This window comes from Poecilia reticulata, linkage group LG16 (genome assembly GCF_000633615.1).
Source record: "Poecilia reticulata strain Guanapo linkage group LG16, Guppy_female_1.0+MT, whole genome shotgun sequence".
NCBI lineage: Eukaryota > Metazoa > Chordata > Actinopteri > Cyprinodontiformes > Poeciliidae > Poecilia > Poecilia reticulata.
In genome coordinates, this window is record NC_024346.1 from 32,639,972 (window position 1) to 32,664,377 (window position 24,406).

A 24,406-nucleotide genomic window follows, 5' to 3' on the forward strand; every position below is an offset into this window, starting at 1 on the left:
AATTCTTGAAAAGAAAAAACATGCCACTGGGTATCATACTCTTAGGTCGAAAACGATTTGGTTCCACTCATCTTTAGAGAAGTTGGCTTCCGTGGCAACAGGGTTTTCCTTCCTGAGAGCTCGACTGTTAGGGTTCAGCTTCTCCAAGTGTCTTTCACAGAACTTAATCAGATGGGGATATATGCCCTCTTCACCAGACCTGGACACAAAGTAAGCCTTAAGTCATCGGACTTCAAATTCCTTGTAAAATGTTAGTCAGGATTGGTATTCCATGAAATTTTAATTTCAAATTATTTTTTTAGTGCCCCTAATCCTTCATTAGATGGCTTTTAAATGTTGGTGTGTTTTTGAAATGCTTTAATTAGCTATTTCTTCCAGTGCTTTCTAAAATGTTTTGAAATGCACCATTTCAAAACATTTTAAAATGCTTTTTAAAATGTTTTGAGCAAAACGTGGAGTTGGCAGCATTCTGCTGTGGGGATGTTTTTCTTCAATAGAGGGGCAAAGAAAAGGGTAAGTGAAAAGAAAAATGGAGCTAGATACAGGCACCCGTTAGATGCTGCAAAAGACCTGAGACTGAAAAGCTTTCTCGTGCTAAGACAACACCAGTATCTATTACTGCAAAAATAATTTTATTTTATTTTTTCCCGTTAGAGTGGAAATGATAAAAAAAAACATTGAAAGGGTAAACACCAAGAAGAGAAGGGAAATACAAAAAAGCAACACCCATTTCCTTTGTGCACACACTGCACAGCAAGCTTAACGAAAAGAATATTACCTCAAAATTCTCAGTATCTTCTCCAGATATTTGACATCTTTGCATTTTTCAATGAAATCATAGTCCAGGTGCTCCACAGGGACCTTAGTACTGAAGCCAGCGGCTGAACTTTGAAGAGGGAAAACTGCTTCGCCACTCATGACTGAGAGCGAAGAGAATGTGACAAAACTCAGTTATCATGTAGGAACTGTAAAACAATAACAGCAAAACTTTTAATAGCATAGTAGTAGAGCTAGTAGCTCTAATAATAACTAGTTCGGTAACAAAAAATGTTTAAGATATTTGTTTGAGGCTTCGACTTTCAGCCAGCATAATAAGGTTTGCCTTAGTTTGAAATCGTCCCATTAATTTATGTCCAAACGAAGCGAAGGCTAAGGGAGCAACAACAACAACAAAAAATCTACCTTACCTGCTCCTGTTTTCTGTTTGACCAAAGCACAATGGAGACTCCGTTGCTGTGGTAACCACCCACGGAAGACCAGCTGAACTGATCGGAAGCACGTGACGCATCCCATAAGGCTCTAAATTTGAAAGCGATGGCCGTGTGTGTGTTGGTGAATATGTAGCAGCAAAAAGGTGTGGAAGCCGTGACCTGGAACTGAACCTGAGGTAATAACACGGCCTTCGTAGCAGCTCAGTTCTTTTACAGGGTAAGTTTTATGTTTAACTGAAATACCAAATCATTTTTTTAAATAAGTGCGTCTCAACTTGGAGAACTCTACAGCTACGTTTATGTTGTACTAGTTTTTACTCAGGTGTGTTTGGGACATGTTAATTTGTGACTTATGTCTGGCGCAGCTGAGGGGCTCTCACAGTGTCCTGTTTTTTTGTTTTTTTTAAATTAAGTTTTCTTGTTCATTTTATATATATATCGTAACTAAATGCCAGCATACAACAGACTTCAGTTTGGCGGTTACAGCTGTGTTTGTAGCGGCATCAGAGCTCGTGACGGAGGATTTAAATGGGCGGCACCAAGCTCTCATAGCAACGCTAATTAAACAACTGGACCTTAGAGATGTACCAGATGACTGACTGTCTTTAGCACCTGAAAGCTAAAGTCTGTGGCAACGTTTATCTCGCTCTTCCCCTCAAAAATACCAGCTATCTTGACGCAGACATGCTAAAGCCGGGGTTCTTACGTTATCTGAAAATGTATGGAATTTAAATTTACCATAACGTGTGTTTTTATCCCGAGAAGTATGGCAAAACTTTGATTTGAAGCGACAATTTTAAACAAGATGGATGTACACTGAAAATTCACTACAAACTGAAAGAGGCCGTAAATATATGGACTTTTCCCATGAAAAATGTATAGTAATCTAGCATTTCAGCTAAAATTTGGGCTTGTATATTAACCAGTCGACACATCTAGGGTCAACATTTTAGCTGTTTACTTTTTCATCTTCAGGTCACTTGACAACCTTTCTCATGGAACCCTTGTGTGGAAAACTGAGGGCAATGCAGTGTACTCCTAAGTCAAATATCAACCCACAAAGCTACAAAGGCCAGCCTTATAATGAAGACTGCTCTGACAGCGGACTCTTGGGTTGGTTCCAGAGCCCAGGGAGCATCACCGGAGTTGCCCTTTCTGACTCATTGTCCCCATCGGAACTCATTGAAACTCCTAAAGAGAACCTCAGGCTTCATGTCACCCCTAAAGAACAGAGCAGAGAATCCGTTAAGGTGTTGAGCAAATACACCAGAGATGCAGCATCTGTAGTGAACTGGTGTGAAACTCCTAAACTAAACAGAAGGGGTTTTATCCTGTGCCATAAACTTCTAACATGCAAACCCACTGTAGTCAAAAATGACAGCACAGGATCACCAATTACTACAAATGCTGAAGCCTCTTTGAGTAGGAGATCTGAACACTGGCTCAGTGAATCATTTGACTCTCTAGATGTTGCATCTGGTGGGGCCACCAGGAGTTTAAACGTGGGCCACGATCTGGCCATGTCTGGCAGGAAACAGCGGCTCCTCTTCTCGCAGGTGAGGACGTCCACCTGTGAAGACGGCAAACTCAACACTTGCCTCCTCTCGTCCTTTGACAGAAGCGTTTCAATCATTGAATCAGATTTCAGGGGAAACATTTCATCTTGTCAACTTGATGTAGATACTCCAAGCCATGACAGTTTGTTCCCTCTCTTAACGAAAGAAAACTTTCCATCACCAATAAGCAGTGAAAGCATTTTGTGTGACGGCACCAGTGTTTTCAACACGCCATTGTTTACCCAAACACCTAAAAACATCGGGTAAGTTTGCTTTCATTTCATTGCCATTCCCTCTTATCCATTTTTTTAATCTCATGTATATAACAGGAGGCAGTATAAAATATTGACTGGTGAAATGTATCCTTGTCAGCCTAATGCTATTAAATTCCAAAACATCAACTTACTCGCTAACGATGAATAAAGTGCAGAATACAGTAATATTTAATCATTTCTCTATCATTTTAATACATTCATTTTAAATGTCTCTATATGTAAAAATCACTTAATAAAGTTCACTCTTAAAATTAGAAAATGTTTTATTTTTTGAAAAAAAAAAATCTTTCCCATTTCCTGTGTTGTAAAAGTGAGACTTTTCAATCTCCTAACATTTATTTATATATATAATATATAGACACATACATTAGTTTACATTTTGTCTTAAAAATGAAATGGAGGACTCGGAATGGATTTAAAAGGGAGCTGCCGCATCAGCAGTTTGATAAGGGCAATAACAAAACTGTGAATGACTGGATTAACAATTTGAAAGGAAAGTAGTATTTAAATGATCCTATTTATTTTTAGCTTGTTTCCTTTACGTCCTGTAGATTTTGTTCCCATTCACAGTGGATCTGCTTAACAAAATTAGTTTGTGCGTTCATATTATAAACTCTTAGGTTTGTGCTTCTGTATAAAGACATTGTACAAGGGAACTTTACACTAAGGTGCTTTATACAGTACCTATGTATACATTTTGTCATTTGCTGTAAATGTTTAGAGAATTGAATTTGAAAACATTCTAATCTTACCATCCTTCTAACCTCGAAACAGGTCGATGAATGAAGACAGTGGCTTCAGTTCCTTAACGCTTGATAAATCACAAGACTCCTCAGACCATGATGGCTCATTCCAGGAGCTTCTCATTTCTGCTTCCAAAGGAACCGGTAGAACTCTGACTGATGTGAAGAGGCGCTCCCGTTTGCATCGTCAACACCGGCTTTCCACTCTTAAAGAAGGTGGTTCTCAGTCCGAGGAAGACCAAGCAAATAGAAAACATGAAAATCCTTCTAAATGTAGCAGCCATTCTACTGATGACGTTTTCGCTGATGCCACCCCTTGCAGCACAATATCTGCTAGATGTTTTAATAACCTTGTTTCTGGAAAACATGACCCTCACACCCCACTGGGAGGCCCTTCATCCACAGATGCAGATCCTGCTCATCATTCCATGACTCCTCTTCGAACAACCCCAGTCAATCTATCTCTGACTCCAGCCTTGCAGCTAGTTCATGCTATGTGCCAGTACAAGTTTCAGAAGTCTGCAGGTCAAAGTCCCAGTCTGAAAGAAGAGTTGAAATTCACAGCAGCACTAGCAAAGACTGCAGTGATGTTCAGGACCAGTATGCCTTTGGCAGGGCTGATTGGCAGAAAGATGGGCCTGAGGAAGCTGGATATACTGACGGAGCTGAAGAAGAGGAATCTCAGGCACATCTTGGCTAATATGTTCAGCAAGCTGAACTCAGAATGTCTGTACAGGTGATGTGTGTATTTTTATTCAAGTAATTCAATTCGCAGCCAATCCCAAATTCTTTAGATCTTTTGTAAATTTAGTCTAATCATTTCTCAATCAAGTCTGATTTAAAGTACAAAAAATAAAAGAACAAATACTTAAATGAATGTACAGGTACATCTAAAAGAAATTCAGACATCAAAGAAAAAGTTCAATATTTTGGTCACTCATTTTAGAAAGTTAAATGTATGTCATGGTGTGAAATATTTAAAGCCTTTTATTTCTTGTAATTCTGATTGTGGCTTACAGATGAAAACCTAAAGTTCAGTATTTCAGAAAATTAGGAAATAAAAATATTACAGCATATTCATAGAAAGTTAAGTGGTAGGAAAAGGTGCACCAGCAACAACCACCTTAGGAGGGCTGTCGAGCAGAACCCATTCAAGAATTTTGTGGAAATTCACAAGTATTGGCCTGAGGCTGACTCAACCACGTCCAGACGAATCCTACACTTGGGCTCCAAATGTCGCATCCCATGTGTCAAGCCACTCCTGATCTAGAGATGTCATCAGAATTGGACTGTTGTTCAAAGATCTGTTGTTCAGAGTTTACTTTCATTTCAGATGAAAGTATACTCTGCATTTCGCTTGGAAATCAGGGTTGTGCAGTTTGGAGGAAGAGTGGAGAGGAACAGTGTCCGCATTGCTTGAAGTCCAGAGTGAAGTTTCCACAGTCAAAGGTGATTTGGGTCACCATGTCATCTGCTGGTTCTGGTCAACTGTGTTTTGCAAAGTCCTACAGCCATCTACCAGGAATGTTAGAGTACATCATGCTTCCTTCTGCTCACAACTTTATGGAGATACTGATTTCATTTTCCAGCAGGACTTGCCCACAGTTCCACAGGTAACTAAAGCTGCTTCAGTGACCATGGTGGTACTATTCTTGATTAGCCAGGAAACTGGCCTTAGCTTTAACCCCATAGAGAATATATGGAGCATTGTCAAGAAAAAGATGACACCAAACAATGCAGATGTTTAAAATATTCTCTTCCTAATTTCTGATGCAACCTTCTTAAAATGAAAATTACTAGAAACAAGGGCTTATAACATTTCACTCTGTATAATGAGTGACAAAATATGAAACTTTTTTCATTATATTAGTTTTTGAGCTATTTTTGCATAGAATTATGTCCCTTTTGCACAGATCTTTAGAATTATCTGTCTTTTTTGACAGGTGTAGTCTAGTTTGCAGAAGCTGGAATGAAATTATTGAGCAGGACCACCAAGCCAGCCTGAGGAGAAGAATCCACCTGAGTGAACTAGAGGATCTTCAGGTACTTCTCTGCAATCATAAGTGTTTTATTTTATATCTACCAGTGCAGTGGTTTAAACTGATCAATTATGTCATTTTCACATGATTCATAGGATGGACTATTCGTTTCAAGCAAAAATATTTTAATGCATGAGCAAGATCAATGTTTGCTTGTTTCTTGTGATGTTTAAAAAATTTTTTGGTGGTGTTGCAGTATGGTGTGGGTGTCCTCCAAATCTCAGAGGGGGAGACCAGATCAGCTCTACCAAAGAGGTCGGCCTTAAAGAAGATTCAGGCCCAGTCCAGAACCTCTAGCTCTAGCTACTGCACCCCCCCGTTGGCAAACACTTTGGCCACGCCACAGCATGGCACTTTAAGTACAGGCAGCAGCACCAAACGGGACAAATTTCTTGAGGCAAGTTGTGAATAACCCAGCAAAAGGCGAATTTTAAATGCTCTATAAAACCTTTAGCAATAACTTCATTTAACTTTCTCCCAGGTTGCCAAAACCCTCTTCCATGATGAATGCCTCAAGCCTTGCCCTAGATGTCAGCATCCTGCAAGGTGTCACTTGGTGAAAGGGGAGGGTGTGTGTAGCAGAGTCGACTGTGGCTTTCAGTTTTGCGTATCCTGCTTGTGTGCTTTCCATGGGTCCAGAGAATGCGGCAGTCAGTCAGCGGGCCGTCGCAAGAAGGACAATCTGCTTCCAGGAAGTGCTCTAAGCAAGCGAAATGTTCGAAGACTGTAATTAAATCTTTACTCCAGTTTGTCATGTGGACAATTTTAAATTGTAAATGATTACCCCAACTTTTTACAGCAAGTTTCTAAACAATGTCTGCGCTACTGAATGTCTTTACTTAAGTACTTTTCTTTCAGCACAGATTTTTAACTATGGAATTGGGTTCTGATGTACTTTGATTACTGTTTTTTTTTTTTTTTTTTTTTTTTTTTTTTTTTGTAAGTTTGAAGTAGTCAGGTTTTACAAGTGCGTGTGTGTGTCCAGGTTACTTTTTTTTACAATAAATTGCATTGTTTTTCTAAAAATGCCTCACTTCTCATTTGTTAGGTTTTGTGGGTTCACTCTTTGAGGCTGCGGGCCCACCATGATTTATTCCCTGCCCGCATTTAGGTACCTCAAAGGGTATGCACTCTGACTCGAGGTCAGGAACCACCTTGAGCAACAGGGACTATCTTTTATGGTTGGTGTATGGTGTATGCGGTGTGCTCCAGGGCCTGGTTTTACATGGTTTGTTCAAATTGGTTCATTGTGGTATGGTGCCATCTAATGCTGTAAAATGTGAACTGCAACAATGCCATTTAAATTTTTATTTTGCTATATACACTAGTTTAACATTAAAGTGATTTTGTTAAAAATTAATGGGGTTTTTATTTTCACCCTTGACCATTAACATTGATGCAGCTTTGCAGAAATAACTTAAGTGGCTTTTGTTTTTTCTAGTTAATCTTTTACAATCGTCCTTGTGTTGAAAATGAGTCCATAGCAACATGGACTGTTTGCAGTTAGACCATGACACCAGTTTAAAAGTGACTGCTTTGCTTGTCTTTAGAAAATCTAGAAGATGCCTCTGAATTTCTAAGATGAACAATGTGTGGAGTTACTTCAGCTGGTAAGAGCAAAAGCTTATACTTTCAACCTTCTCGAACATTTGTAATACACTACACACTTGTAAATTAGGCCTTTTTTCTTTCTATTTTAAGAAACCCCCCTTCTTACTGCTGAAAACTTTGTGAGTAAACATTCTCATTTTTCAAAGAGCTACAGCTTATGTTTAGCAGAGTTGTCTGTTGCTGAATTGTTTTGTCTTTTTACAGAAGAGCTATCTGGCCTCTGATGACGTACTGGTTTACTATTTCAATGAGTTCTTAAGTCTGCCGGTAATGTAGGCACAGGATATAGATATCTTCATACAAAAAAAGCTTAAACCTTTCTAATGCCCATTATTTTTCAGTCTTTCTCAGAAGCTTTGGTGTACAACCAGCAATCTGGACTTTTTGAGGTGGTGACTAAAAAAGCTGACGTTGTCGCCAAACGGATCAGAGCTTCCCTGAAACAATATAAATCATTACTGCTCTCTGATGACCTAGAAACATTTTCCAAAATGCCACCTGTACCGGACATCTGTTTCACTGTCACTGTAAGAACTTGTATAGGGAAAACGGCTGACGTATAGATTACATTTTTCAATGTGATTCAGGTAATGTGTCTTTGCAGTGCCTCAGCAGAGAGGAAGGAACTCGGTGGATTACGGAGACAAGACTGCCCTTCTTCCTGCAGAGCGATTTCTACCATGAGTACAGGTACAGTTTTACATGCACCATTTAAAAAAAGAAATTAAATACAGGGTAGATCAGGCATTTGTGATTGACACTCCTCGACGTTTTGTTTTAGTCACTTCTGAGCTAATTTGTCAGACAGTAAAGGACTGAAAGACTGAAGCAACATTTTTAGATATCAGATAAGAAGCAAAGTTTTGGACAAATAGGCCTTCCAAATGGTGCAGTAAAACATCCCCACAGCATGATGTGCCACCACCATAATTCACAGTTCTTAGGCTTGTGATCTTACCCTTGTTTTCCTCTAAACGTCACTATGGTTATCTTGGCCAAACTTATTTAATCAGATCACAGGAATTGTTGGAAAATACACTTTGACAGGACATGTATGTACATTATGTAATTTTTGTCCTTTTATGTTACGAGTGAAGGCTTCTTCCTCTTTGAGTCGCCTTCCAGCATCTCAGAACTTTAACTATGGATTACAATATCTGAGAATGAAGCTTACAAAGTTATGACATCATCTGGGCTTTCCCAAACTGTTATAAAGGAGTAGTAACCTTTGTGACAGTAAAGCTCTGACTTTAAAGAAAGTGATTAAAAAAAATCTCCCCCCCGATTTTTTTTTTTTTCAAATTAAAATGATTGCATATTAGGACCATTGTAGATAGAATAATTAAAAAACAGTACATTTCTACCAAAAACTAAAAAATGTTTACATTTATTTCAGAAAGAAAAAACAACAAAAAAAACTTCCAAGTTTCAGAATTTCAAAAGTTGCTAGAAAAAAACTTTGAAATGAATCTAAAAAAAAAAAAAAACGTTGGAGATTTGAGTTTCAAAAATCATTTTTTTCTGGAAAATTTCTGAGATCTCAAAATTTCTTGCAAATTTTTGACTTTGTAAACTCAAAAATTTTGATAAGTCAAAATTTCCAAGTAAAAAAAAAAACAAACTTTTTTTTATTTTTATTTTTTGTGGAAATGTACTCCTCTGGGTTTTCTTTTATATCTACATTGCCCCTAATATGCCGTCATATTTTTGCAATTCTAGAAATATCAGAGGGAACAATGTTGGTTTTGAATGAAAAGTAATATTTTTATGTTTATTGTTTGAGTTCAGAAAAGTGATTAAATCAACTCTCTACCAAGTAAAAGCAATGATAAACATGGCAACATTCAGTTGGTTTCTAAATTAAGCAAGCAAACATGTGATTTAAAATTTTGTGATGGTTGATTTCTTCCAGACTTGCCAAGCTGCTGTTTCAGTGGAAGCCAACCTTTTGGAGCCTTGATTGGAAAAACGGGTCAGATGAAAAAGACATTAGCAGTCATGCAATCTCAGAATTGCTTGATTACTCCTCTTCTGAAGAAGATTCTTCAGATTCTCTGGAGAGTACATCACCGGAACCAGGTAGATTTTTAGATCTAATACTGTTAAGTCAAAAATATCATTTATTTATTTAATTTATAGATTGAATTTGTTTTCTGACAGAGATCAACAAGGCTTACAACAAATGTTTCTGACGTTAAGAAGTCCTGTCCATCTCATACTGACTCAAAAACACATTCATTTTCTTTTTTCCTCTTTGTCTTCGTCAGAAGTTGAATGTGAGCAAACTCAAAAACTCCACAGCTCATCTGACCTGTCAGCGGGTCCATCAGACAACCTCACTGCTGAAGAACAGCCACAGTACTTTGCTAGTAAAGTCGTTGGAGGCCAGCCAGACCTCTCCAGGACAGATGACCAACACAAAGCAAATAAAGACAAAGCAAAATTGGAGAGGAAGAAATCAACACCATTAAACAGTCCAAAGAATAGTAGAGATAAGCCAGCAAAGGTTAAGAAGAGTCCTCTTTTGTGCTGGCAAGCCTCCTGTGCTGATGGGAATAGGCCAGGCTTGGATGAGTTCAAAGAGTTTTTGCGAGGAACGTCAGGAGAGAAGCTTCTAAATCTGTGGATGGATATTCAGACACTGATAGCGTTGCAGACGGAAGAACGGAAAAAAAGGTAAAACATTTGTATTTTTATCTGATTCAAGCATCTTGTCTCATGTGATGTAAAAAGGTGAATGTATCATCTGGCCCAGATATTTAGTTCTGTTGAGGAACTGCTACCTGAGGAGCAGCAGTCCTTGTTGTTTGAATGGGAAGCTGCTTGCAAGGTTGGGGCTGTCTAACTCCCCCTGCTGGACAGAGGAGAAACTGTTCTCGGTTCAGGAACTACTAACTGAGCCTCTACTCAGCTACTGGTGTGGACTACAGTTTAGATTTATATTCGCATTTAACAGAGTCCTGTTCTATAGCGTGCAGCCAGTTAACGTGCACACTTCATCCACCTGTCCTCTAAAGGTTGCCTCGGTACTGGATGAAGACGTGTTGCAGACAGCCTGGCAGTCACTCTGAAGAGTATCTGTCCCCATTCCATCATTCTGCTATGACTCAGGTAGGCCTCATGTCATTTCACTGGGTGCTTATTCTGAGCCAGGGGTGTTCAAATCTTTTGAAACATGGACCAAAGCCATGTTACAAAACTCAACTCAAGAGTACACCCGGGCCAAAAAATAAAAATGGTTTTAAACACTGAAATCACAAAAGGTTTTGACTATTTGTTTTTCCTTCTCAACAATGAAGTAATTAAGAACTATTTGAATAAAATACAGAAAATTGTCAGATTTTCTTTTGTAGGAAAGGAAGGTGTAAATCAATCAAACTTCAAAAGGGTTTCACATGATTTCCTTATTGAAAGAGATGCAACTATTTTACTCATTTATTTAGGGCTTGACTGAAAAAAACTTTCTTAAAAAAATTCTTAGCAATAAAAACGTGAGTTAGTCAGTCTTTGAAAATATTTTAATAATGTCATTAAAAGCAGATTTGGGAGTGGTATATATAGCATAAGTCAATGGACAGATGTGGTGCTTAGACTTCTAGCAATGAGCAGTGAATCAGTTAGTCCCATGATAAATTAAAACAAGCTCAATAATTTCCATTTGCATGATTTATCATTTTTCTCTTTTCTCTTTCTTTTTTCTACCAAAAACTGGATGACAAAAGTCTTCAGTCTGGTGCTTTGGACTCAACTACCTCTTTTCTTTCGAAGAACATTTTTGCATAAAGAGACTTCATAATTCATTTTGTTTATTGCTTCTGTTGTTTATTTATTTTGGATATTTAAATTTTTTTTCCAGTTTGTGGTGCTGTCGTGGCAGCACAACCCATGTAAGGAGGCCTTAGTCCTCAATGTGGATGTCACAAGTTCGATTCCAGGCCTGATGACCTTTACCACATGTCTTCTCCCTCTCTCATGACATACTTTCCTTTTTAACCACTCTCAAATAAAGACCACTACAGCCAATAAAACCTTTAAAATCTAAACTAGAATTTAGAGTTTATTGATCTTTGAGAATGTGTTCTTGCATTATTATGCCATTACCATGATATCACTTGAAAATGGTCTCAAAACAGCAAATATTATCATGTATCACAATAACATTTGGAATCATTTATCATCCAGCAAAATTAGTTATTGTGACAGGCCTCGTGGTCCTATATTCTACCAAGAAAGTGAAGAGAAAGTAGAAAACCTTATTAAAAGATGGATAGTTGGTGTTGTATCTGACATTTTGTGATAAGAGTTCAATTTGTGGCTCATAGTTTTGTCCTAATAGGAAAAAAAGTCTTCATCTTCATGGTCCATCTGCACTGGTTGGTTAAATTCACATTACATTGGGGCTGCACTTTGCACACCCTCGTTCCAAAAGCTGTCTGCTCTTTTGTTTTTAAGATCTTAACTTACAATTTTATAAAGTAGCTTATACTGTGGTGTACATATTTCCTAAGATGTCTGCCAAATGTGAGACACCATTTGGAAGAAGAGTGAAACCGATGATGACGTCTCTGTTTTTTGAGTTCCGGACTGGGCTGTACTTCACACACTACTGTGAACAATCTGGAAACAAGGTACAAACAAAAATCTGAGAGGTTCTACTAAATAGTTGTGCTGTGGATACGTGATATGATATTGCAAAGGCAATTCACTATTTTTATACTTTAAAATGAATCAAAATACTGGTAAATGAAGTACAACTCTGAGCCCCTATATATATATATATATATATATATATCAGAAAGAAAAATCTTTTCTGAAAATACTTTTTAAATCTAGTTATAGATTATAGGTTTTACAGTTTTTGAAATTGTTAATGCTTTAGACTATGGCTTGGATTAACAATCTTCTCTTGTATAACTAGCCCATACAACTTGACTATAATTTTTGTTTTACGGAGAGTAGATTTATTTCAAATTTTAATAAATATTTTTGACATTTCAAACATTTTTGCTCCTTTAGCAATGGTGGTGGGGAGATATAAAATAATATTTATATTGCCTAATATTTAGCTTACCAGCTGCTTTGATTTGTTTGCAAATAAGATTTGTTGAAAAGGATCTATAGAACATTCATCAGTGGCTGTGATGAATGTTTGTGTTTTAGTTGTACTGAACTGACTTAACTGTACTGTACCTAAATTATTTGCACTTGTACTTTGCCATACGTCTTTGGTAAAAGGTAAAACTAAATTGAGAGTTTATGGTTTTGAAAAGAATATCATTCCCAACAATTATAGATAGGGACCATATGCCAAAAAATTTAATTCTTCCATTTTTTAATTGCATCTCTGTTTGATTCCAACACACCCACAGACTTTTAATCTGATCGAAAGGGTACAGTTTAATGATGGAGTCAAGTCATTTGTTTTTATCCAAAGAATTTCTGACCATATGGATACTGCCTTTTGTGGAATTTTGTTTTAGGACCGATATCTAAAAAAGTTTAAAAATCCCATTGTACATTGCTGATATTATGGTAGGTATATGGTAGGTATGCTGACCCATATGGGCAAAGTAAATATGCCAATGTCTCTTTGTGTGTGGTTTTAGCTTTGGGTAAATGCAGTTTACTTCTGGACAGACCTGCAGCACTACCATGAACTGTTCCACCAGGAGCGAATGGACCCCTATAGTGTGCAGAGAGAGGCACAGGTCAGTACTTGCAGTACCTGTCCCATCTTTATGGAAAAATAACCAAGTACTACAATCAATCAGATGTTTAGAGAATGTTATTTTTAATGTATTCTAAGCCAACAACCAGAAGAGAAATGTAAAATTGTTAGAAGTCCATGAGGTGCTTTTCCTTCTTCCCTTTTACATTTACACATTGCTATCCCAATTACGGCAATATATTGAGACATTCCATTCATTTGTGTCGCCTAGCCTCCACCACTCTCAACTGCGTCCTCTTACTACTCCTGTTTTAGGTGGAGAAATTGCATTTCTCATAAAAACAAATGAGTTCCACCCACAGTTCTTTGTGCCAGCTCAGTCACCTAGAACCATTGTGTTCGACCATGCTGGAACCAAGGACAAAGAAGAATGTTTCAGTCCAGAGCACATCACAGCGGGAAGCTGACTTTTTTTAGTTCACCAGAGAGATGACATGTAATGTTGTTTCCTTAGTGCCACAGCCAGCAGGGTTAAATGAATGACATTTATTTGGTGGTGTGGCAGCTCTGATGAGCGAAAGTGGTATTGTAAAAGCAGAGAGCAATGGTGATGATGAAAGTGATTGTGGTTTTGCAGAAAAATTTTTCTTACTTGAAAAGATTTTCTCATCTCTCCTCCTTCCCAGGTCCTTTATTTCACATATATCTCCAGCTTTGCCAGGAGGAGAATTAATGTTAAGACCGAAATCAGAAGAGAGGTGTACAACAAACTGCAGCCTGCTTTTGAGGAGCTGTTTGATAGGGTGGAGGAACATGTGCTGGACATCCTTCTGGAGCCGTGGACACAGCTGAACCAGAGGGACAAAGAGTTATTTGAGCAGGTGCAGTTTAATCTTACTTTCTGGTTAGTGTAGTTAGTATTTGGCAGGGTATCAGTGTCTTGTAAACTATTCACATACTTTCAACTTTTCCATATTTTTGCAATACAAATCTAAGCTTCAGCATATTTTTTGAGAAAGTGACAAACCAACACGACGTAGCACAAAATTATAAAGTTTAATGCCTGGAGACAGCCATATGTTTTGGAATAATTTAAAAGATAAGGAACTGAGGAAAAGCATCTCCCTCCAGTATGGGGCTGACCAGTTGAGACACAGCATACGAAGATCTTGCTCATGTAATTGCACTCAAAGGTGGTTTTAAAAAGTGTTGACTCAGGTGGGCTGAATGTCAATGCATGACACCTTTTTTCAGATTTTTGTTTGTCATAATAATCTTTATGTATATATTTTTTTCAATTGTACAATTATGCAGTACTTTATGCTCACATGTCACATAAAATCCAAATAAAACACATTTGAAGTTTGCAAGGGACATAGGGACACTGACTTAAAGGTAATGTGAAGTCGTTTCGATTTAAGCAGTCTTACAAACATTAAAGTAAAATAACGATAACAATGTCCTGTTTAATATTCAAAAAATCCTAACCTGGATCCAAATTTAAAGATCCGTTACCTGCAAAAGTTTAATCAGTTAGCTAAAGAGTTATTGTCTGCGTCCAGGTTCCTGTGCAAGAGGAGCAGCGGTGCTTCTTCAATACAGAGTACAGAGAACTCCTGAGGCTCTGCAAGGAATCAAAGGAGCACCAGAGACGGATCAGCAGGCAACAAAAGGTCAAAGAGTTCATAAACACACTGAGAAAATGCAGAATTATTTTTGAGGTCTCTATAGGTATGGAAAAATAATAGAATTTTCAGACGTTACCTTGACCCTTCAAGGCTTGCAGCAAAATGATGGTGATCTATTATAAGTCTGATGTTCAGAGCGTCATTTCTTCATTCGTCATCTGTTGGGGCAGCAGTATCAGAGCAAGGGACCTTAAAGGGCCCAACAGGCTGATGAAGAAGGCTGGTTTTGTTCTGGAGACAATTATGGAACCTCTGGAGATGATAATGCAAAGAAGGATTATGGACTATCCTGTAGGTCCTCTTCGCGAGACTGTCTTGGGAAGGTGGAGCATCTTCAGCCAGAAGCTTCTTTAGATTCAGTGTGGTTCAGACGGCTTCAGGAGATCTTTCCTGCCAACAGCCATCGCCATCTTCAATGCGTCTTTGAAGAATATTGATGAGCTACTACAACATTTAATTTCCCTTTGGAATTAATAAAGTATTTTTGAATTTAAATACTAGGGCTGGACAAAATGGCTGAAAAATATATTACAATATAAGCATTTCATATCAGTCAATATCAATAACTGTCTATCAATAATTATTGATTAGTTTTTTGTTATTTGAAATGCCGCCAAATTGGTGCCATGACCTTTCCCCATTTATCCACAGTTTTCACTCTTTGCCATTAGTTTTTATTTTTAAGGAGTTATGAGGCTCGGTGGCGAAACCTTAAACGCCTACTGCACAAGTTACTCAACAGGTTGTTGCTAGGTAACCAAAGAATGAGTGAGTGAGGTAGCTGATGCCGCCACTTTTGCTTAGCTCGCCATGAGGGGTTGATTAGCTAAAGCCTTTCCTTGATTAGCTAAAGCCTTTCCTCGCAAAGCATTCTGGGGGAATGCTTTGCAATTATGGATCAGAGTTCAGTGAATATTCTTTACAATCAATACTGAATGTTCCATCAGTATTGATTGAACATCAATACTGAACATCAATAGCTTTGATATCAATATCAAAGCTATTGATATTGATCACATGTTTATCACAACACTTATTACTGATTTATTGTCCAGCTCTAAGTCAAAACTGTTTTTGTATAAAAGATAAACCCATCATTAGTTCGTCCATCCATTCACCTTTTTATACAGGGTGGCCCACGAAAAAGCAGCCCGCATTACTATAGTATTATTGGCGGCCTTCCGTAAGGAAAGAAAAAACTTGAAATGCCAAAATTTTTACTCACTCTTTACAGAAAGTGCTGGAAATGATCCCCTTGTATGTCAATGCAGTTTTGGGGGCGCCTTAACATATTGTCATATATGCGATGCAACTCTGGGGCACCAATGCTCTGAATTGCATTACGAATATTGTCTTTCACCTGCTGTAAAGTTTTCGGGCTATTAGTGTACACTTTAAAAAGTGCACTTCCTGCCAGAGTGGGCCACCCTGTACATCCATCTGCTAATCATTCATCCATTTCTTTTCATGGTAAACATTTGTATTTTTACCTTAAAACTGAATTTAAGGACTGAGGACTCTATAAATTAAATAGATGGAGTTTTGATTTGAAAACTGTGAAAGAAGCCTTGAGTGGAACAGACAGAATGGATGTACCTGGAACAATCTTCACCTGTTTCCTTTGGAACAAAGCTGAATATCCTTGCTGTATCACACAGCAACCATCCTCACAGATAAACTGACTTTATAGTACCCATTTAAAGGTGTTCTTCCCTTCTGTCTCTCTTATTTTCTCTTGTGTGTCTTTTCATGTGGAGCAGCAGAGGTCCATGAATCTTCCTATATCCATCGAGCCATTCCCTTCAAAGAGAAACCGAAACTCTGGTCTGTGGTCCAGAGTGGCTGCAGTTTTCCGCGGTTATCGTCTTTTGACCTTACTTCGTCAGCCTCAAGAGATTGGATACTTCATGAATTCCTTGGAGGAACATGATGCCGGGTAAGAGGTAGTACCAAGCAGAGAAGTGGTATATAGAGGAAGATGAGATTTATTCGAAGGTTTAATTGTTTTTTTTTTTTTTTGTTCCTGTGCAGCATTCATCTGAGCTGTTGGTTGGACCTAGAGCGGTACAAGGGAATTGCTAAGACCAACAAGAGCTCCAGACAGGAGATGTCAACTATGATTGTTGAAAAGTACCTGAACAAAGGCTACTTCTTTGGTCCTCGCAGCCCTGCCACAGAAAAACAACAGAAAGATGTATGTAGCATTTTATTTAATCTGACTAAAAATCCACAAATTATTTACACCAATAAATGTATCCAGGTTTTATAAACGGAGGCTGCAGCAGCTTCAAAAAATGTTTTCTCACTTTCCTCTGGGATCCTGGGTGCTGCTGGAGAATTGGCAATAAAATAACCTCCTGAGAATTAAATGGTTTCTATTCAGCTTCAGAAACGGTGATTATAAATTTAAATCCATCTCAGATTGGATTTCTAGGCTCCAGGTTCATTTCTAGATTTCCCTCCCAGCTGTTCAACGTAGAGTTTGGATTTATGGCTCAAGCTGAAATTCGGGCCGGGTCAGACCAGACTTTTTGGCTTGATGGTCGGACTCCGACTTCTGGAGAGAGTTTAATAAGGTTGCAACACGAAGAAAACCAAATGAGAATGTTTGATATAAAGTTGTGTTAATCTATTTATGATGGTGTAAATAGAGGAGCAGTGCAGAAGTTCTCCAGATGGTAACAAGTGCAGGATCCTGTCAACCTCCACATCCTAAATTTGCACTTGACTCAACATTTTACAACAAGCAACAAGATGGAGCTGGAAGACAGAAGATGTTGCACTGCTTACTTAAATGGTGGTCTAAAAACAGTAAGCAGTAAAATCTCAATTAAAATAACATGTCAGGTTTACTTTAGATTCCGAGCCCCTAATTAAAGTGAATTAGTCAGGTTGGATCAGGCTTTGACAAAATGCTTAATTGCTTAGGTCAGGTTGGATTATTTTAGGCCTGATCTGAATTTTAGTTCAGAGTCTATTACATCAGCTCAAAATCACGCTCCGAGATCAGACTGACTTCATTCACAGGACTTACTCCGATTTCTTGAACAAAAACAACACGCTTGTGTTGACATGATCTAAACTGTGGGTCAAGATGTTTGTGATTTGTCAGCATCATCCTATAAATGCCTCCAAAACAATTATTAAAATTGCTTTTAAATAAGAAAGCCATTTCTAATGCTTCTGACTCTATGGGGTTGACTCTGACAGCTGTTCTTATGTCTCACTGTTGGTTCTCTTCTGTGTGTGCAATGCAGAGAGTATGACAGCTTTACTGCTTTGGCCCTTCACTCGCTCACTCGCTCAGTCATCCAGTCACATAATGCCCCTCTTTCATCTCCTGATTCCCACTCTGCAACTGGTTCTCATTTCAAAAGCCTTACGAGAGTAAATGAGGGCAAGCAGGGCTGTGTGTGTAAAAAAGGAAAATGGAATAAAGGAGATGTAAGAAAAGAAGAAATCAGGATATGAGGACTGAAAAAAGCTAGAAGATTAAGGGAAGAGTTTGTGGGAATAATGCAGAGCACAGGCGGAGATAAAAAGGGGAGAGTTTCACTGTTAGGTTTCTCCTTTATGCAATTACTTGTACATTTACTTATCTCGAGTTTTTTATGTTGTTTTAAGCATTCCTTTCCCCCTCCTTCTCTGTTATGTCTTCTGGTTGTGTAGATTCTAGTTAAGGCAGGTGGAGAGGAGAAACTGCAGTCAGAAACCCTCTCAAACGGAGTCGCGATTGCAATCCAGGAAATAATCCGACCTTACCTTGAAGAAACATGGATGCCTTTGTTCCTCTCCTCAAAAGAGTTTGTTGAGCGACAGAAAGTAAAGGAAAAGGAAAAGGTAAACATCTCGATACCTCACACTTGACACCAACATTTCTGACAATAAATAATTGCTGATAGAAAAAAAAAACTTCCAATACTAGAAAACAGGTTTCTTTCTACCTTTCTACCAACATTCATTTTCCTATCCACCACTGGGTGGCATCCTGCTACCTTTAGTGTAGAAATTCACAGCACACAAGTTTTAGAGGAACTTTAGCAAACTGGACAAAGTTTAACCCCTTAACTATCACCTCAAAAATGCTTACATGTAAGTCAATCGACTCAGCCTCACATTTATAGCTACATTGATATAGCAGCTAATAATGATAGTCTGGTGCTCCATTATTCACTTCCATTATAATTAATAGGTGTAACATGTATATGTACAATATTTGGAGACTTAATATTATTTGCTTTTCCAACAGTGTTGTTTTGTATTGTGTTGTTTTGTATTTGAATCTAATTAGCAAATGGTGTCATGGAATTGACTTTTTTTTCTAGCAAAAAGATAAAATCCAGACCCTTTTACTGCAAATCAAAAATGCTTTCCTGCTCATTTTCTGCATTCCATCAAGTTACAACCACAAACTTCAATATATTTAATGCGACGTACTAACACCAAGTAGTGCAAAATTGTGCAGCAGGAGAAAATGGATAATGTGGTTTTCAAAATGTTTTACCAAGTCATAGTGTCTGAAATAAAAAGCCTGGAAAGGAGTGTGTTGATCAGGGAAGCTCTGAGTAACTCTGGAGGAGCTGCAGAGCTCAGCTGAGAGAATTTGTTGACAAAGAAGCAAACAAAACAAAAACTATTCAATGAAGGCCTGTTTGTAGGTTGCCATAGACCACATGGGGGACAAACAAAGCTCAGTTTGTGTCGGAAAAATGAAGAATGCACATACGGTAGCAGCATTGTGCTGTGGAAATGTCTGTTTTCAGCAAAACCCCAAAATACTTTCGGTACAAACCACAGCGAAACATTATTCTACAATGTATTTATTCAAGGAGGCTGAATACAACTGCATGCCACACTTTTCAATCACTTGTTCTACTTCCACTTCAGTTTTGCACTTATATTTTGCAACAACATGGGTTAGAATTTCTGGTTGTGTTCTGACGGTATGTGAAAAAGTTCAGAAGTGTAAATTGTTTTCTTTCAAGGCACTGTGATCTTATTAAATGTTTCAATGGCATGCAGAGAATGGACTGGACGGACACTTTGTGTTTTTAAACTAGAACCAAATTGTCATTTGATCTCATTTGCCAATAATTGCATTAAATATTTCAGAGGCAATTGTGATGTGTATCATGTTTAAAGTCTGTCTAATGGATGTGCCTACTGACACATGCATACACACACACACACACATGCACACATTAATGTTATAGGATCAGCCACTGAACGCCGTTACTGGCTTGTCGCTGTCTTAGGTTGCTTCTTCGAGTGGAAACATAAACTGCAGATTCTGCTGCTCTGCGGCATTATGTTATCAAGTTTACTGGGTTTAGTGACACCGATCTTCTCATTAAGTAATGAAAGGTAGATGTAGTTTAACATTACAGTCTGGAAAGTGAGATGCGGGGAAGGTTGGAAAAGATGTTTAAGAGGTGAAATGAGGAGAAAAGGTCAGAGGAGGAAGATTGGAAAGAACAAATGAGATTGAAGACTAAGAAGAGAGGGATGCAGTTCTAGTGACAGGGAAAGAGAGCACCACAGGGACATGTGTGAGGCCTCTCCTCGAGGTCTTGATTTCTGACTCTTTGCCTTTGTTTCTGTGTGGTAGATTAAATCAGACGATAGAGCCGCACAGCTGAACCGGATCAAAGCAAGGAAGGTAAGAAGAGGCCCTTCATGAATAGAGAGAAATGAGGAATTTCTTCTTCGCCAGGCATCAGGGATTTTCAGGGAAGATTTGGCTTTAAGCACTGACTTAAATTTTTTTTGGCTGTTACATTAGGCTTCAGGATGTTTGCTTAGCTAACTTTACTTTAACTCGTGTCTTTTTCAAACAGATTTAAATATTAGCTGAACTTTTATGTGACAGAAAGGGGCAGTGTTATGTAAAGTTGAACTTTTATGTGACAGAAAGGGGCAGTGTTATGTAAAGTTGACATTTTGAGCTTTACATCATGTTATAATGCGATTCCCTCATAAAGGGAAATTGTTGTCACAGTTGATATATGCATTATTTTTTATAATAACTGAAGTTAACATAGTTACTTAATTGTGCTATAAAATGGCACTATGTGCCAGGAAAATACATTATGTAGTTAGCTAAAGCCCTTTTCTTTAAAGGGAGGGTACTCCCTTTAAAGAAAAGGGCTTTAGCTAACTGCATAATTGTCTTTATATTATGTTTTCACTGGCAAATAACATGTTTTACCTATTACCAAGGAACTGATTAACATTATAGCTCCCTGTTTTCAACTGAAGGCTTCACAGATGAATACCTCCAGAGATATCCTTCTGTTTCGGAGAGCTCTTCTCAACCCGTCCACCTGCAAGCAGTTCCAGGACTACGTCTCTGTGAAAGGAGAGTTACTGGAAAATGACGTGCGCTTCTGGGTGGAGGTGCAGAGATATAAGGTGAAGATCCAGAAGCTTCTGTGCTGGCGGCTGCACAGTCCTCATACCTTCAGAAATATGAAATTTTTTTCCCAGTGTGTGTGTGAGAGAGGTCCTACAGCATTACACTCATTTCTCTCTGAATACAGGACCTCTGCCATTCGCACAGCAGTATGGTCACCGTCCAGCATAAAATCTCCACAATCATCAGCTGTTTCATCAACTCTTCCATCCCACCATCTGTGCAGATCAACATTTCTCATGATCAGGCTCGGCGTATTCTGGAAAGGCGCCGTGAGCTTGGGCCTTATATCTTCAGAGAGGCACAGGTACTGGCTCTGTGTGTGTACTCGTTTAGCCATTCTATTTAGGACCTTCTCTGGAATATTTACCAACCTACTGAAGACAGATGGGTCTGATGGGGGCCAAAACCCAGTACTAATGTGGTGGACCCCCTTGTTTAGGTTTAGTTTTGGTTATGATAAGGTTCGACAATATGGATGAAAACGTATATCACAATATAATCGTTTCAGGGTTTCCCCCAGAAAACATGCTAAGCCTGACGGTAGGGACGCTAAGACAGTCCTCCAGCAGCCCACTGTGTTTTTGTATTAAAAAATGTCAAAAGTTACAATAATTCGGAGGTGCAGGAGCGACATACATTTTTCTCAATCAAGTCAGGTTTTTATTCTAATTTGATTTAGAGAAATCTGATCTTCGGACTATATTGATTACATTTTTGTGACATTATCAGTTTATTTCTGTTAATATTTCTCATCCAAAAAAAGGTTTTAGGAGAAAATTAGTTAAATGTCCCAAACCTGGATTTCTGTAAAGTGAATAATAAACATTTCTAAGGGTAAGTTCATGTGAATTGAACATTACGTCTCTGTCTCTTTTCTGTCCTGATAGCAGCTCTCCTCCTGCTCATCACTTTGATCCCAGATTCTCAGGAAACTGATCCATATGTGGAAACAAGTCATGCATTTTGATGCTCATGTTGCATCCATAGTTCAGAAAGTTGACCTAATTGAGCCAAACCAATGAGATTTTTTAATTCAGCACATCAAAATGCCTCTAAAACAATTGGAAAAATCAGACAATTTTATGGCTGTTGTCCAGTGTTATTGATTTTTTAAATTTGTTTTAAATATCTGAAATACTGTCAAACTGGTGGCAATACCTTCCTTGTTTTATACAGTGTTTTCACTCCATGCCGTTGTTTCTTGTGAGTCACGGTGGCGAAACCTGAAACTGCTGCAGCGCAGTCACTAAGCTGGTTGTTGCTAGGCAACCTAAGAGAGTCAATTATTCAATGCCATCTATCTAGCTTAGCTGGCTGAGATTGAGTGGCTAAAGTCTTTCTTCTGCCTACATATACCTGAATGTTGTGTGGCTGTGGATTGGAGTTCAGTGAAATTATTGAACATTCTATCAAATGGATTATCCATTGATATTGATCACATGTCTATTGCAATATACAGATGATTTATTGTTCTGCCCTATTTTAGGAATATACTGGTAAGTGTTTGGTTTAGGCAGACATGTAGTTACTAAAAAGAACAGATGTTAATACAAAGTCCTAATATGGGAAGAAACACGGATATGTGTGTGAGAACAGTTAATAAAACCAAAATTTATTATTCTTCATGCTTCCCTGCTTATCCAGATAGCTGTGTTCAGTGAACTGCTGAAGCTTTGGCCCAAGTTTCAAGTGCTCAGCAGGAATCTCTCCAAAGTGAAGCTCATTCCCCTGCTGCAGGAAAAGAGAGCCAAACACAGGGCCAAAATACGGAAACAGAGACGGCTGGAGGAGGAGGAAAGTGAAAGAAAATTACAGGTGGACCCAAACAAACAAAGAAAACTGAAGTTATAAGAAACCAGATTGTACTGCAAGATTAAAATCTGAACTCATTTCAGTCCTGTATGACCAGTTGTTACAGGAGGAACGGGAGAAACAAGAGGCCTATGCTAGTTTGGAGAAGGATGAGCTTGACGGTAACGACGAGCCGGAACAAAAAGACGTATCTAAAATGCCTCGGAGGTCACGCAGCAGCTTCAGCTTCCAACGCACCATGAGCATCCAACTCGACTCCCAGAATTTCCAAAGACCCCAAAGCTCATTGATGATTCCCGTAGAACCAGTGAGAAACTCTTATCTGCTCTTAAACAGGAACTTTGTGTGTTTTTGTGAAAAAGCATTGTTATTCTTACTTGACTAAACCATGGTGGCCCAAGTGAAAAGCAAAAGCATTTCCATCAATCATTCCTCATTGTTCATGATCAAAATACCAATTATTTTCTTACTTTGAATACTCTTCTATTTGAAATGGTCTATTTTGTTCAGAATGCATCTATTACTGAAGTAAAACTCCTTTAATGGCAGCTATTGGTTCCAGAACTTAGATTTAAGGGCCCCGAGGTTAAACAAGCACAAAGTTTTGACTGACGGCTGCAAACAGTTTGTCTTTATTAACTACAGTCATGGTTTTCAACATTTTCTAAGGTTTTATATATCTGGATTTAATATATTGATCTGGTGTTCATAAAGTTCTAAAATTATTCAAATCTTCCACATTGTCATTTAGTCAAAAAAAAAAAAAACCAATGTTAAATTTAATGCAAAAACAATATAGCAGTAATATGAAGTGATTGTTTCCTGTTTGAATGTATAGGTTTCTCATACTGTTGTGTAGAAATTTGGGACGTTTACATACCAGTATAACTTTTCAGTCAAAAATAATAACTTGGATTTAAATTGTGCTTTTTCAAAAATAAAAAAAAGCCATAGATGATAAGGTTCTAGCTTTACCCCCAAAGCTGCAGAGGTTGATGAGGGACAGGAAGTAGAGCCATGGCTCAGAAGCTGGCGTCTGAAGTGTGTATACGTCACCTACTGGTGACCTGAGGTGTTTAAGGGTTAATAAGTGGAGACTAATGAGAGTGCAGGTGAAGCGTTGTGTTGTCAGCTCATTCCAAGTTCAGTTTGGCAAGATTAAAATGAACTGATTCATGTTCATAGTTCACCACCTCAATGTTTGGACTATGTTTACAGCTCTACTAGTTCTTGTTCCTTTGTTATTTCTCAGACAAAATTTAGAGAATATATTAAATTACATAAAATGTCACTCACAAGTTGACATATAGACAATGTCATTAATTTTATTGTCTCCTATTGTCTTTGCTACCAAAAACTGTATTTCCACTAACATATATATATATATA

The 24,406-nt window shown here is 38.2% G+C and overlaps 3 protein-coding genes across 9 annotated transcripts in view; 2 read left to right on the forward strand and 1 right to left on the reverse strand.

Moving 5' to 3' along the window:
• The window catches only part of spag1b (sperm associated antigen 1b), a 20,376-nt gene extending 19,062 nt beyond the window's left edge, over positions 1-1,314 (reverse strand). The window contains exons 1-3 of one of the 2 annotated variants that reach the window (XM_008432888.2): positions 1,188-1,314; positions 779-920; positions 40-199 (exon numbers count right to left, since the gene is read on the reverse strand). In XM_008432888.2, the coding sequence (XP_008431110.1) occupies positions 40-199; positions 779-920; positions 1,188-1,293 (408 nt within the window). In that variant the 5' untranslated portion in view covers positions 1,294-1,314. Of the gene's footprint in view, positions 1-39; positions 200-778; positions 966-1,187 lie in introns of both variants that reach the window. The other variant, XM_008432889.2, reaches the window with a different exon arrangement.
• Positions 1,300-24,406, forward strand: part of rgs22 (regulator of G protein signaling 22) — a 26,337-nt gene continuing 3,230 nt past the window's right edge. The window contains exons 1-22 of one of the 6 annotated variants that reach the window (XM_008432892.1): positions 1,300-1,387; positions 7,375-7,434; positions 7,526-7,554; positions 7,640-7,702; positions 7,777-7,962; positions 8,040-8,125; positions 9,348-9,514; positions 9,703-10,111; positions 10,191-10,352; positions 10,453-10,546; positions 11,944-12,063; positions 13,042-13,143; positions 13,790-13,984; positions 14,666-14,776; positions 16,552-16,727; positions 16,823-16,985; positions 18,461-18,631; positions 20,400-20,450; positions 21,050-21,202; positions 21,331-21,510; positions 22,851-23,021; positions 23,116-23,325. In XM_008432892.1, coding sequence (XP_008431114.1) covers positions 7,413-7,434; positions 7,526-7,554; positions 7,640-7,702; positions 7,777-7,962; positions 8,040-8,125; positions 9,348-9,514; positions 9,703-10,111; positions 10,191-10,352; positions 10,453-10,546; positions 11,944-12,063; positions 13,042-13,143; positions 13,790-13,984; positions 14,666-14,776; positions 16,552-16,727; positions 16,823-16,985; positions 18,461-18,631; positions 20,400-20,450; positions 21,050-21,202; positions 21,331-21,510; positions 22,851-23,021; positions 23,116-23,325 — 3,021 coding nt within the window. In that variant the 5' untranslated portion in view covers positions 1,300-1,387; positions 7,375-7,412. Of the gene's footprint in view, positions 1,429-2,698; positions 2,768-4,444; positions 4,522-7,374; positions 7,435-7,525; positions 7,555-7,639; positions 7,703-7,776; positions 7,963-8,039; positions 8,126-9,347; positions 9,515-9,702; positions 10,112-10,190; positions 10,353-10,452; positions 10,547-11,943; positions 12,064-13,041; positions 13,144-13,789; positions 13,985-14,665; positions 14,777-16,551; positions 16,728-16,822; positions 16,986-18,460; positions 18,632-20,399; positions 20,451-21,049; positions 21,203-21,330; positions 21,511-22,850; positions 23,022-23,115; positions 23,326-24,406 lie in introns of those variants that run through there. The other 5 variants (XM_017309446.1, XM_008432896.2, XM_008432894.2 and 2 more) reach the window with 5 other exon arrangements.
• fbxo43 (F-box protein 43) lies at positions 5,133-6,754 on the forward strand. Its single transcript, XM_017309447.1, has 4 exons — positions 5,133-5,398; positions 5,729-5,828; positions 6,021-6,221; positions 6,306-6,754. The coding sequence occupies exons 1-4, from the start codon at positions 5,250-5,252 to the stop codon at positions 6,552-6,554; spliced, it is 699 nt and encodes a 232-aa protein (XP_017164936.1). The 5' UTR covers positions 5,133-5,249; the 3' UTR covers positions 6,555-6,754.

What these genes read in the sequence shown, in the direction of transcription:
- fbxo43 (XM_017309447.1), top strand. Translation starts at nt 5,250, where the DNA reads ATGTCATCTGCTGGTTCTGGTCAACTGTGTTTTGCAAAGTCCTACAGC. An exon ending in ACTTGCCCACAGTTCCACAG is followed by an intron (nt 5,399 to 5,728) that starts GTAACTAAAGCT and finishes CTTTTTTGACAG; the next exon opens with GTGTAGTCTAGTTTGCAGAA. An exon ending in AACGGGACAAATTTCTTGAG is followed by an intron (nt 6,222 to 6,305) that starts GCAAGTTGTGAA and finishes ACTTTCTCCCAG; the next exon opens with GTTGCCAAAACCCTCTTCCA.